Source organism: Lepus europaeus, chromosome 15 (genome assembly GCF_033115175.1).
Source record: "Lepus europaeus isolate LE1 chromosome 15, mLepTim1.pri, whole genome shotgun sequence".
NCBI lineage: Eukaryota > Metazoa > Chordata > Mammalia > Lagomorpha > Leporidae > Lepus > Lepus europaeus.
Genome location: NC_084841.1, coordinates 28,657,249 through 28,671,774, shown reverse-complemented (window position 1 = coordinate 28,671,774; position 14,526 = coordinate 28,657,249). Strand labels below are relative to the sequence as shown.

Here is a 14,526-nt window from a genome sequence, read left to right as displayed (position 1 = left end):
GATTTGTTGCAGTGCAGTCGTGGGATTGAACCCGTCTTTTCCAAGCACGTTGTTCCCTCTTTGGGCCACACCTAGCTAGCCCAGCACGGGAACATACTCAATTCTTCCACGTTTGTTGAAGGAATCCACCTACCCGAGGTGAGATGCGCAGACGCCGAGCCACCACATGGTGGCGCTGTGGCCACGGGCACCCCAGGGCGGCCCCTTCTCGGCCTTGCCGGGCTCTGTTCTCTCCAAGCGGGCTCCTTAATGTTCAGAGTCCTCTGGAGCCTGGGACACGCAGTGCGGCACTCGGATGTCAGTGACACGTGCATGGGAACAGAGAAAGGTCTGTAACTTCAGAGGAACTTCAGTAATGCCTGCCTGCCTTCCTACAAAGCCCCGGTTCTTAGCATACTTTATATTTTCTGTTTTTTTTTTTTTTTTTCTTAAATAGGGGACTTAGGATTCAAACTTACTAAGATTCTGGCTTTCCCGGGGCTTGCTTCTCTGATTCATCCCTCACGCTCCTGCACCCTGCGCAGTCAAGCGCAATGCCTTGGACATAGTTCACAGTAAATATCCACTATTTGTTGGTTGAATGGGATGACTGCGTGATTAAAAAGGGTGCCCGGGGCAACTCCCCACATCATCGCAGGTGGGGTGAGCCGCGGTGCAGCGCAGTGTGGGGTCCTGGGCACCAGGGCCTGTCTTTCTGGGCTCCATCCTCTTTCCTATGGGAGAGCGGGTCACACTGCGCTCTGAACTTCTTATTCATCATTTCACAAACACAGCGGGCGCACGAAGCCCCGTGTTTTGATGTTGGCCAGAACTTCTGGGCCAGTCGTTGCCAACGCGATATGGCTTGAATGTGCCGCCAATAGCTCAAGTGCTGCCTTGATCCCCAAGCTCACGTGACAACGGTGTTGGAGGGGGAGCCTTTGGGGGAGATCAGGATCAGGATGGGACGATGTCGTGGCTCGCTTGCTCTGTTCCATCCTCAGACGCCTCCGGCCACACGGTGATGCGGCAAGGACTCGCCTCTGATGCTGGCCCTGCCAGCCTCCAGAACCATGAGTGGCATAAGCGCGTATTCTCTATACATTACCTGACCGCGAGGATAGTGACAGAAAGCAGACTACCACGTGTGCAAGTCTGAGACATGAGGGGCTGACTTACTGAGCTCTATGACCTGCACACGTGACCTGATTTCTCGGCACCCCACTTTCTTTTTTTTTATAAAATGTTTTTTTATATTATTATTTATTTGACACGTAGAGATATAGATAGTGAGAGAGAGAGAGAGAGAGAGAGAGAGAGAACCTTCCATTGGTTCACCTCCAAAATGGCTGCCACAGCCTGTGCTGCGCCGATCCGAAGCCAGGAGCCAGGTGCTTCTTCCTGGTCTCCCATGTGGGTGCAGGAGCCCAAGCACCTGGGCCATCCTCCACTGCCTTCCTGGGCCATAGCAGAGAGCTGGACTGGAAGAGGAGCAACTGGGACTAGAACCTGACACCCATATGGGATGCTGGCGCCGCAGGCGGAAGATTAACCATGTGAGCCATGGCGCTGGCCCTGTCGGCACCCCACTTTCTTGATCTGCAAAATACTAACACGAGTAGAAACTACTTCATGGGTGGTTTTGCTTTAACCTATTTGCCAAGATCACTGTGTACCAGGAAAACATTTTATTTATTTAAATTGACAGATGAAATTGTATTTGCCCTGTACAATATGCAGTTTTGAAGCACACACACACACACACACACCCCTATGTATTTATAGTATAATGATTGTATCTAATTTTTTTTTTTTTTGACAGGCAGAGTGGATAGTGAGAGAGAGAGAGAGACAGAGAGAAAGGTCTTCCTTTTTGCCGTGGGTTCACCCTCCAATGGCCGCTGCGGCCTGCACATCTCGCTGATCCGAAGCCAGGAGCCAGGTGCTTCTCCTGGTCTCCCATGGGGTGCAGGGCCCAAGCACTTGGGCCATCCTCCACTGCCTTCCCGGGCCATAGCAGAGAACTGGCCAGAAAGAGGAGCAACCGGGATAGAATCCGGCGCTCCGACCGGGACTAGAACCCGGTGTGCTGGCGCCGCAAGGCGGAGGATTAGCCTGTTGAGCCACGGAGCCAGCCTAATGATTGTATCTAGCTAATTAAAATATAATCTTTTAAAAATTAAGATGAGAATCACATAGCACACGATTAATCATTTAGTAATGTATAGTACATTCACAATGCTGTCTAACCATGACCTGCATCGTTACAAAATATTTTCACCACCCAAAAGGAAGCATCAGATCCATTAAGTGGCCACTCCCACTTGCCCCCTTTCTTCCCCAAACCCTTGGTTTTTCTCTATGAATTTTTCTCTATGAATTTTCTCTATGAATTTGACCATTATGGAAATTTCATAGAAATGCGATCACACAATGTGTGACATGTTGCACTCAGTGTGATGTGGGCAAGGTTCATCCACACAGTAACATTTGTCAATACTTCACTCCTTTTATGGTCCAACACTGCTCCACTGTATGGATGCATAGACCACAATTTGTCCTGGGATGGACACTTGGCTTGTTTCTCTATTGCTCATTGTGAATAATGCCTCCATAGATATGTTTATGTATGTGTGTATCTGAGTCCTGTTTCAAGTTCAGCAAGCAGACTTCTCGTAAGGACAGGATGCATGCTTACCACCCGGCAGGGGCACGATGTATGTTAGCAACTGATGCCTTTACTATGACCTGAAGGTGGGTGAAGAGAGCACCACTGGATCTGTCTCAGATCTTCCTCCCTCCCTATTATGTCTGTGTCCATTCCCCAGGAGTTGTTAAAGATGGAAAAGCCAGAGCAAGAACAGCAGAGTGCACAAGGCAGGGGGGGATTTGTAGGGAAGGAAGAGAAGGTGGATGGTGGGACAACCATTGGGCAAGCATCAAGGAGCAAGGCAGATGGGCAGGAAAAACAGCGGTGACTCTGGGAAGGGGCGAGCCCCTGAGGTTAGTTTAGAGAAGGAGAAGTTCCTACTTCCATGGAGGCAGGGGAGGAGGTGGGAGTGGGGTAGGGGCATTGTGTCACTAGCAGAATATGCTCATGGCAAGGACAAGTAAAGGATGGCTAGATGAGTGGATTGCTGGTCTTGTACTTGAACTCAGGATTCTGGCTGTGGATGAGGGATTCTGTGAGGGTAGAGTTAGGGCTAGAAGCTGGAGATGAACTCTGGAAATTGTCAGCTTGAGATCAGGTGACAAAATAGTAACAGGCAAACACCAGTTTTAAGACAGCTAATACTGTCATGAAGGCAACCAGTGAAAACTGCAGATGTCTTTCTTGGATGAGAAATGGATGCTTTCAGTATAGGTTTGAAGTGGATGGAGTGGAGGTCTTTCAGGGCTGTGTGTGCCACTACCCAGAATTCCAGGGGACAACATTTTAGGTGCTGGGACAACAGAGGAAGACTCTACATTGCTGTAGGTGGAGCAGTGGACTCAGGCACCAGGACTCAGCTAGGTGAAGATCTCTTTCCTTCCCTAGGCATCAAGAGACCTGAGAGGGAGGGCTCCTTTCTTTATCTATGTGGGGGGGGGGGGACCAGAAAGAAAGGCAAGAAGGAGGGATTTTGTACATTGGCTGGTGGGAGGACGCTCAGTGGGCCCAGTGATGTGTGAGCATTGCTGAACTGTCTATTCTGGCCTTGGTTTGAGAACTCTTTCCCAAAGTAGGTAATGGGTACTTTGCAGGGGACATCTGGGAGGTTATCTGAGAAAGTGGCAGCCTTGTCATAGGAGAGGCTACACAACTTACAGTTACCATCTTTGATAAAGATAATTCCATCCTGACGCAGGGACTTTGTCAGAGAGGGAGCCCTTGCGTCAAGGGTAAAGCCTCTCTAATGCCAGGTTTTCTGTGCCTGGAACACTGTTGTCTGCACATTTCTGAAGCCCTTTTGGTCCTGGGTCTTTTCACTTACAAATCACACTAAGGTAACTTCTAGAATCCTCATGTACTGGTTCAGTGGTCTCGTGAGGACTAGGGGTTTGGGGAGCTGGGATGGAATCTAAAGATCATCTAATCCAATCCCTCAGCCTAACAGAGGAGGAGCCAGTGGGGATCCCGAGAGTCACTCAGGTGTCACCAGGAGCTAGTTGAAGAAGCAGGACTAGAACACAGCTTTCCAGCCAGGCCTCATGCTCTTTGCACTGTTGTGGAATTTCTGAAAAGGGAGTCCAGCTGCACCAGTGTGCACGTTTCTGGTGACACTCAGGAGGTAGCCTGTCTCTGCACCACTTTTGCTCCTAATTCTGAATATTTAAAACACAAAAGTGAATACTGAGAAGAAAGAGATCTTACGTATATTTGTCAGATGAGAGACGGTATCTACTTAACATTTTTTTATGCCCTGATAATCTTGCTTGGTGTTAATGGGACACTAACCTGTTCATCAAGGGGGACGCACTGGTTACTAGTAAGAATCATTAAGGTTTAAGTGTTGAGAATCTTAAGATGGAAGCAATAAAAATCAATGTCTAGATCAAAGAGGAGAATATTAAATGTAGGGTCAAGGGAAAAAGGAGAAGTTGAAATAGAAGAACACAGCGTAACAGGTTGGTTCAAAAAAGGGAGCATAGAGAAATTGGACTTATTTTCTGTGGAGGGAGGAAGGCTTTAGAAAAACCAAAGGCCATAAGGAATGGCTGTGGGTTTAACAGTCTTGTCCAGGCTGGAGAAAACAGATGTTTTCAAGACTTGCTATGTAAGTAATAAACATGCCAGGTGCAGAGTTGGCATAGTTAGCACTGCAGACTCTGGGAGACTGCGCCTGGGAAGTTTGATGACAGAGCTAGGTGTAAATATGCTTCTTAGTGAGGCCGCTGTTGCCCTGCCCAGGCAGAGGCAGATGGTGAGGACTGAACTCCATCAATGTGTTGTGGGTTCCTCTTCTCAGATGGCAGGGACAGCACGGCATGACCGAGAGATGGCGATTCAGGCCAAGAAGAAGCTCACCACGGCCACTGACCCCATTGAAAAACTGCGACTGCAGTGCCTGGCCCGGGGTTCTGCTGGCATCAAAGGACTTGGCAGGTAGGACCCTGCTGTGAGATGGTAGGAAGAGTGGGTAGAAAGGTAGGACGTGTCCTGGTGAGGCTCATGTTGACTGTGTGATCTTGGGCACGTGATTTCCTCCAAGGACCTCAGTTCCTCGTTTGTGAGTTGCAGAGTTTGGAAGAGTTGAGGTCCCTTAGACATGCTTTGGTTCTTAGAGCCAATTTCAGCAAGGCCCATGTGTGCTACAGGAGAGTGCAGCTTCTGGGACAACTTTAGATGAAGGGAGATACGTGAGCAGGGAGTAGAGGTACCTAGAGGGACAATGAGGAACACACTCTCTGTAGCTGTGATAATGGAGTCTGGTTGGAAGGGGAAGGTAGGAGCAGTGATTTGGTGGCAACTGCAGAATCTGGAGTTCTGCCCCAAAACAGCCACATCTTGCTCACCTCCAGGGACACTGGAATTGCCTGTTGGATAATTGGCAGCTCACTGGGTGTGGGATCTTCCAGCTGCTAGGGTCTGTACTCCTGACTACTGATAGTGCAAGTTTCTTGGGACTGGGAAACCCAAGGGGAAGGAGACTATATGCCTCCTGGTGGCAAGTTCTGCACATTACAGCAAACTACACCAAGTGCCTGCCATGGGCCAGGCAGGAGGCCATGGAGGGCTTCACCTCGAGAGAGAAATGGAGCACCTGGGATAGTTGAGGATTCCCAACTCACAGGTTAAGGCCGGCTCTGTCACAAGCCTGGACTGTGGGTATATGGACTCTTAGGGCTAGGCTGTCACTGTGCAATGGAAAGATTTGCCCACTTTCTTTCCTCCTCCTGTTCCTCCTCCTTCTTTGTTAAGATTTATTATTTATTTGAAAGAGACAGAGAGAGAGAGAGAGCGAAAGAGAGAGAGAGAGAATTGGTTTTCTATCTGCTGATTCACTCCCGAATAGCTGCAGTGGCCAGGATTGGGTCAGTCCAAAGCCAGGAGCCATCTGGGTCTCCCACATAGGTACAGAGACCCAGCGACTTGGGCCATCTTCTAGCAGAGAATTGGATTGGGAGTGGAGCAGCTGGGTTTCAAACCGGTGGCCATATGGGATGCCGGCATAGCAGGTGGTGGCCTTACCTGGACTGCCACAGTGCCGGCCCCTGCCCACTCTTTCAATATGGTTACAGTCATATTTCTTTCATCCTGCCTGTGTCACCTTTATATTTTCACGCTGCACCTACATCAGCCCTTCCACCATGAACCAGCCTGTGTTAACAGACACCACCTCATCCTCAGCCTGTTGCTGGACTGTGCCCTCTGTTTCCTTTATGGCCTTGGCCTTCCCTAAATCTCTGCAAGTAGAAGCTTCCCTTTCTTCTCTACTTCTTAGAGTCATTTGAGGGCTAAATGCACTTCTGCAGTCCCAGGTAATAGTCCCCCACCTTTGTTCACTTATCCCTTCCCCATAAATCCTGTCTTTGCAGGATATCTCTTTTTGAAGGCTAAGTCCTACCATTTGCCAACCTCCAGGACTCCCAATATCCTGAGAAGTGTGGGCTCCTGGCCCAAACTTTCTATCCTATCTCGAGTCTTTATTCTGGCCAAGGTCAGGGTGCCTCCATCATTTTGACACCTTTGGTTTTTGACACCAAATTCTGATGGTTTTAGCAGTGCATACTCTTTTGCTGGAGTTTCCACTTGCCTCATAAATGTAGATTCTTCCCAAGATTCTGTTGCCAGTATCCTTAGCTCACTCTACATCTTGCCCATTCCTGAGTTAGATAAATTTTACCCTGGCCCCTTGTCACATTCTTGGCATTGAATCTTCTCCTGAGTGTCAAACTCATTTCACAATTTCTGCCTTTTATCAGGAAGAATACTACTTCCCCACCTACGCAATGACCTGGTGAGTAGCTCTGCCTAGTTGGCTTACTGTCCCAAACCAGACAAAAATTCATCCTGCCCTCTTGCAAACACAACTTCTCCTGCAGCACCCACCCTTTTAATGCTGTCATCAGTTTGCACATTTCCTTTGGTTGGAAACCTCAGAATTACCTTCATTAACCCCTCAGATTGACTCCTCTACTTCAATTATATCAGTCAATCTCTTTATTTATTTTTTTAAAGATTTATTTATTTGAAAGATAGAGTTACAGAGCTAGGTAGAGCCAGAGAGAGTCTTCCATTCCGCTGGTTCACTCCCCAAATGATCGCCATGGCCAGAGCTGGGCTGATCTGAAGCCAGGAGCTAGGAGCTTCTTCTGGGTCTCCCACTCTGGTGCAAGGCCCCAAGGACTTGGGCCATTTTCCACTGCTTTCTGAGGCTGTAGCAGAGAGCTGGATTGCAAGTGAAGCAGCTGGGACTTGAACCAGTGCCCATGTGGGATGCCGGCACTGCAGGCGGCGGCTTTACCTGCTACACCACAGCGCCAGCCCCTCTTTTCTTATTTTTATTTCAGTTGCTCAAGTGCAAACATTTCACATCTTTCCCCTGGACTCTCACCATATGGTACTCTTGCTGGTTCCCTTGCTTCCACGCTTTTTTTTTTTTTGGACAGGCAGAGTGGACAGTGAGAGAGAGAGACAGAGAGAAAGGTCTTCCTTTTCCGTTGGTTCACCCCCCAATGGCCGCTGCGGCCAGCGCACCGTGCTGATCCGAAGCCAGGAGCCAGGTGCTTCTCCTGGTCTCCCATGGGGTGCAGGGCCCAAGCACTTGGGCCATCTTCCACTGCACTCCTGGGCCACAGCAGAGAGCTGGACCGGAAGAGGGGCAACCGGGACTAGAACCTGGTGTGCCGGCGCCACAGGCAGAGGATTAGCCTATTGAGCCGAGGCGCAGGCTGGCCGCTTCCATGCTTTTTGTCATTCATTCCTGCCATCGCTAGAGTTCTCTTAAGCTTTTACTTGGAGGATATCACTTGTGAAAACCACTCAACTATTTTTTTTTTAAAAAGGGCAGGCCTTTGATGTAGCAGTTAAGACGCTGCTTGAGATGCCTGCACCCTACATTGGAGTACCTGGGTTCAATACCCGAGTCCAGTTCTTGATTCCAGCCTCCTGTTAATGTGCATTCTGGGAGACAGTTGTGATGGCTCAAGTCACTGGGCTCCCGCCACTGATGTGACAGATGTGGGTTGAGTCCCTGGCTCCTGGTTTTTATCTCCAGTCCGGTCAGGGGCTGTTGTAGGCATATTGGGAGTGAACCGGTGAATGGGAGCATGTGCGTGCTCTCTGCCTCCAAATAAATAAGGAATTTGAAACTCTTTAGCATTTGGAGCACATTTAACATTGCTCATAGTCTGCCACTAACTCAGCTTCCCGCTGGAATTCCATGACGTCCTCCAGCTGCGTTAGCTGTCTCAAGAATCCCCTAACAACTGCTTTTATCTGGAATGTACTCCTTCTCCCTTTACTCATAACTGCTGATGGTGCTCGTTCTTTTTTCTCTCCCTCCCCCTACCTCTCTTCCTGCTTCTCTCTAAGTTTCTTGGGGATGGAGATGAAGTCTTGCTCCCTTTTAAATCCCCCATCACAAACTTTAGTGCAGCATTTTGCACACTCTTACTGCCCAATCAATGTATATAATGCACAGTGTTCTTTAAAAGTTTATTCATGGCCGGCGCCACGGCTCACTAGGCTAATCCTCTGCCTGCGGCGCTGGCACGCTGGGTTCTAGTCCCGGTCAGGGTGCCGGATTCTGTCCCAGTTGCCCCTCTTCCAGGCCAGCTCTCTGCTGTGGCCCGGGAAGGCAGTGGAGGATGGCCCAAGTGCTTAGGCCCTGCACCCGCATGGGAGACCAGGATAAGTACCTGGCTCCTGCCTTCGGATCAGCGCGGTGCGCCTGCTGCAGCACGCTGGCTGCAGGGGCCATTGGAGGGTGAACCAATGGCAAAGGAAGACCTTTCTCTCTGTCTCTCTCTCTCTCACTGTCCACTCTGCCTGTCAAAAAAAAAAAAAAGTTTATTCATTTATTCCAGAGGCAGAGAGAGAGAGAGAGAGAGACATTCTAATCTGCTGGTTCACTCTCCAAATGCCCATAGCAGCCAGCACTAGCCCAGGACCCAAGCAGGGAGCCAGGAACTCAATCCAGGTCTCTCACATGAGTGGCAGGAATCCAATTACTCAGGCAATCACTGCTGGTTCCTAGGGATGACATTAGCAGGAATCTGGAATCAGGAATTGAACCCAGGTACTCTGATATGGGTTGCAGGTGTCTTAACTGCTAGACCAAATACCCTAATCCAAGTGGTTTAATGATAAATTATTTATTTCAAATTTATTTATGTTTTACAGGGGAACTAATCAGTTTACTTACTGTAGCACTGCTATGTGCTCATTAGGTAATTCATTCACTAAGTCAAGCAGCCAGCAAACACTGATAGGGTGGTTACTACTTAATAAACATCCAGCAGCAAGCAAGCAGTCAGAGTTTTTGCCCTCATGGAGCCTGTGTTCCGGTTTTATTCCCTTACTCAAAGTATGCTTTCCTGTTCTTCAAATGAGGTGTGAAATACAAGTGGGTAAGGGGCTGTCATTTTCACATTTAAGAAAAGTACAACTTGTGACTTGAGAATTATAGTTTTTTTGCTAGAACTAGTAGGAAACTTAAGATAAACCAAAACCAACCTAGTCCCTTAAAGAAAACTGAGACCCAGAGGTTACCTGTTATTCCCAAGGTCACACAGCTAGTTTTAGTAGTAGAATTGGAACTCAAGCCCAGTTTTTCTAAACTCCAGTTAAGAACTCTTTCTAAGTGTTAGACTACCAGCAAATCAGAAAGTTCTCGGGGCTGTGCTGGGGGCAGTGGTAGGGGATAGAGAAGGAAAACAGTGAGACCACAATGGGGTAAGATGAAGTTGATGGAAGGACCCCAAGTACCACAAGTAAACACAAGTAGAAGTTAGTAATGTAGAATTTCTTTCATAGAGAGGGCTATGGGTACCAAGTTTGAGTGATTAGGCACAGCTGTTGGGAAGAGCTAATACCATGTCTGCACATTTTGGGCAGTCTGTGGGTATATGTTGAAAAATGAGAAACCGTGTTTCTATGCTAGGTTTTAGAGGAAAACAGGGTAAATAGGGTATTCAAAGTAACTGTCTACATTTTCTATGTTCCTTTAGTTGGGAGATGGAAAAACTTTGTGTCCCTTGGGTCTGTTAGGCAGGATGGAGGCCTGGAAAATGCTCCCTGTTATATTTATAGAGTGATACAGTGTGTGTGTGTGTTTTCCAATTTTGGAAGGGAGGATGCAGAAAGGAATTTACATTTTCCTTTGAAAACCTTGGAGAATGATTTTCTTTTTAAATCTTCATATGTATACCTGTCATTTGTGGGGTTTCTTTTTTCTATTTTGTGTGTATATTTTCTTCAGAGCATTTCGAATTATGGATGACAACAACAACCGAACCCTTGATTTCAAAGAGTTTGTGAAAGGGTTAAACGATTACGCGGTGGTCATGGAAAAGGAAGAGGCGGAAGAGCTTTTCCGGAGGTTTGATAAAGATGGAAATGGAGTGATAGACTTCAATGAATTTCTTCTCACATTAAGAGTAAGTGTCCCCATGAATCAAATTTTGCCAAAGTTGGCTCTCATGTGGTTTGCATTGGCTATTTTGAGGTTTGATTTCAGAAGTTGTGAGTACACTGTGGGGAGTTTGGGCAGGCTCTTGTGGCCAGGTTCAGAGACTTTTTGAGGCAGTCATTATGCGTATCATCTAATATTACATGCCATTGTGCTATCTCTTATCATTGGGGGCAAGATGGTATTTCCTCACATGTAATACAAGGAAAGCTCATTTTCTGTGTATGTTTGTGAATATGCTTTATTTCCTGTTTATCTAGCCTCCGATGTCTAGAGCCAGAAAAGAGGTAATTATGCAAGCTTTTAGAAAGTTAGACAAGACTGGAGATGGTGTTATAACCATTGAAGACCTTCGTGAGATGTATAACGCAAAACACCACCCAAAGTACCAAAATGGAGAATGGTCAGAGGAACAAGTATTCCGGAAATTTCTGGATAACTTTGATTCTCCTTATGAGAAAGATGGAGTGGTAAGTAAAACACTTACTCTAAGGGGAATTCCTTCTACCCCATTTGAAACTGCCAGAAGGCAATAGATCCAAAGCCTTAAACATTGCAACACATTGTTAACACATTCATTATAAATACACATACATTGGTAGGGGATCCACATTCAGATACCTACCCGTTATCTAGAGGATGTGGTATTTTGATAATACAGTCAGTTTCAACTAGCTACATCCTAATGAACCAGGTCTTGTAAAACAGATTTAACTTAAAAATGAGACAATAATTGAACCGTTTTTGTTTTGGGATGGACTCACAGGAGAGAGTTTCAGTGCCTTTCACATTCATCCCTTTGAGCATCACTTGCCACTGCCTTTGCCACTTCCGGGCAGCTTTTGGTAAAGAGAATGCCAAATAACAGAATTTAGCCTGATTTGTTCTTTGACATGCTTTGACATGAGCTTGGAAGGAAAGTGACCTCTCTATCTCCATTAAATTATTATTTTCCCATTACAAGTGCATAGCCTGGAAAAGAATTGTATCTCCATAACTATGTCTGGCTCGAATTGGAATTGTCATGTGTCTTTTACCAATAGCCATAAAAAATCATGGCTGTAAAAGTTGTTTATTTTCTCAAAATGCAAAGTGATAGACACAGACAGAGGTCTCCCACCCACTGGTTCACTCCCTAAATGTCCACAACAGTTGGGACTGGGCCAGACTGAAGCCAGGGGCCAGGAACTCAATCCAGGTTTCCCATGTGGGTGGCAGGGGCCTAACTATTTCAGCCATCACCTGAAGCCTCCCAGAGGGCTCATTGGTAGGAAGGTGGAATTGAGAGCAGAGCTGGGGCTCCAATGCAGGCACGCTGATATACAAGAACTTTTAAAAACCAGAGTCAGTTCTGCTCTGAGGTGACCTAAGAGTCATGATACTGGGCAGTGGGGTTCTCTTCATGGCCAACGACAGCAGCAGCAGAACCTCAGAGTGTATCACCCCAACTCTTTTACTACAAAGGACAAGATCAGGAGGACAGTGGGTGGGAAGAAGAGGTGGTGCTTGGGGGAAGAAGAAATAAGCCTTCCCCTTCTGAGGGGAATTTCCCCCTTTTGTATGACACATTGTGATGAGACCTACGTGTTAGAAAGAGGTGGGGGACAGGATCCAGGCATTTCCTGACCTCCTGCTGACATTTTCCAGCCAGAGGTGGAGAAGCACCCTCTTCTTCAGGCTGAGGGATTGTGGAGGTTGATGAAAGGAAGTCTGTCTAGACCCTGTGGGGCTGTCAAATCTTTGGGGACAGAAGTCACTGAACTGTACGATTTTTTTTCCCCCCAGTATTTCTGGCCTCTGATCTCTGAGATGTCTGTGGAAAAATAGCCAACTGCCATTTCCCCACGTTCGCCCAACTGTCTCTGGATTCCAGGGTGTCTTTGCGTGCTTTCTGCAGGTGGTTCCTCCTTGCTGCCAGGGGAACTCAGCTGCTCCTTTCTCTAACCCAGCTCGAAATAGTCAGTTGTGATTCAGCTGATTTGAAGTCCCCACCCCTGCGCCTTTGACATTTATGTTAATCAAACACATTAAGCTCTCCAAGATACTCATAGAGGTTATTGAGTTTAAAGCAATTCCAGCCCTTGATGTCACCTGGATACCACAGACCCTGCAACAAAACCCAACTCTGTGATCATCGTGGGGAGGGAGGGATGTATTAATAATGCAGATTGCTGGCTGCACTGCACTGCAGAACCACATGGTCTGACTTTGGGGGGGGTGAAGACCAGAATTTACATATTTAATAAGTGTGTCAGGTGACTCCTATGCACACTCATATTTGAGATTCTCAGCTCTAAAAAATTCAGACTTGACCTTTTAACTACTGAGTATAATGTGTACATGAACCTCACTTAGCATGACAATGAACCTGGGCAACATTCATTGAACATTTATCAACTAGACATTGTGCTAAAGGCATTCAAGAGATATCTCCTTTAACCAACATAAAAATGTTTCAGAAAAATAATGTGTGATTCAAAATTTAAATATTGAATCATACCCTAAATGCACAAGAAATTGTTGATTGTGGAAATTTGTGGCAAATTGTTTTATAGAGAGAATAATTAGCCCTATGCATTTTTTTAAACTTATTTGTGTTTACAGATCATGGATAAGCAAGCTCAACTATTAGTTAAGCCTAATGGCTTTCATTGATTTTGAGAAGGATAGCTAGAAGGTAGTACAAGGGAAACAACTGAACTGTAGATCCTGTGCCTGTAATTTTTTCCTGTTCACAGAATTTCAGCAAAACAAACAAACAAAAAACAAATGGGTCCATTAAATTCTATGATTCTTAGAAGAGGTAGGCATATTGCCAGAAATATGGTGAGAAAACAGTTTGCTGTTATGAACTAGAAAGAGGTTTTGAATTGTCTATGGATTTCCCTTCTCATGATGGTTTTCATCCCTCTTAAGCACTGAAAATTGAGAGCTAACTAGAGAATGATGAATTTCCCAATCATCATTACTGTGTTTGCATTCTCCCATGTAAGTAGATTCACACTCTGGGATGAATTGTCTGGCCATAGAGGTGGATCAACAGGAGGGCAATTCCCTGATGCAACTTATCATGTTGGCCAATATGGTTGCCTTGACATATGCCTATTATGTACATCTGTTAACAAGGAAGAATGGTAACCATTTTTATTCCTTTCCAAAGCAAAGTAATGTGAAATCCTATATTAGTTGATGTTCCCAAGAGACAGATATAGGTGTAGAATGCAGAGAGAACCTAAGCTGAGAAGGGAAGCAGGGATAGGAGGTAGTTTTTGCTTATTCTATGTTTTTAGTGAAAAATTTGTATCTTGGAAAAGCATGAGGCCCAAGCATTTTGGCTAAGAATTTCTTCCTTTGCCCACAGGACATTTTGTAAAAGGTAAAACATTTCTTATCCTGACACAGGACATGACATGTTGTTTCTCATGTGTCACAGAGAGACAAGCTTAACTCCAGTCCAAGAGCATGGGTTCCTTACTCTGCATTTCAGTCTCACGTATCAAAACTGATGGGTTCCTGCTTTGAGGAAAAGATGACAACCTGTTCTCACTTTCCATTTAGGTTGGTTGGGACATTTTCAAGACTTTCTTCTTCACCTCCCATGTGCCAATTTCTCTGCCCTTGCCAGCTTCTCTTTTCCTCTTGTTTTAGATCTATTTCTCAGCTATGACCACAAACCACCCCCCCCCCAAAAAAAAAAAATTAAGTCCTTCTACTTACAGGTACAGAAGATGGGCTTCCACTGAAAGAGTGAGTCAAGTTTCCTTTTGTTTCTAACATTTCTGCTGCAGGTGACCCCCGAGGAGTTTATGAACTACTATGCAGGTGTAAGTGCATCCATTGACACTGATGTGTACTTCATCGTCATGATGAGAACTGCCTGGAAGCTCTAAACGCATGATCCCAGGGACAAGGCCATGGGGACAGCCACGTG

At 46.3% G+C, this 14,526-nt stretch overlaps 1 protein-coding gene across 1 annotated transcript; it reads left to right on the top strand.

Moving 5' to 3' along the window:
• The first annotated feature begins 275 nt into the window (after positions 1-275).
• Positions 276-14,485, top strand: CAPSL (calcyphosine like). Its single transcript, XM_062212357.1, has 5 exons — positions 276-328; positions 4,929-5,065; positions 10,386-10,563; positions 10,856-11,065; positions 14,384-14,485. The coding sequence occupies exons 1-5, from the start codon at positions 296-298 to the stop codon at positions 14,483-14,485; spliced, it is 660 nt and encodes a 219-aa protein (XP_062068341.1). The 5' UTR covers positions 276-295.
• Positions 14,486-14,526: the final 41 nt, after the last annotated feature.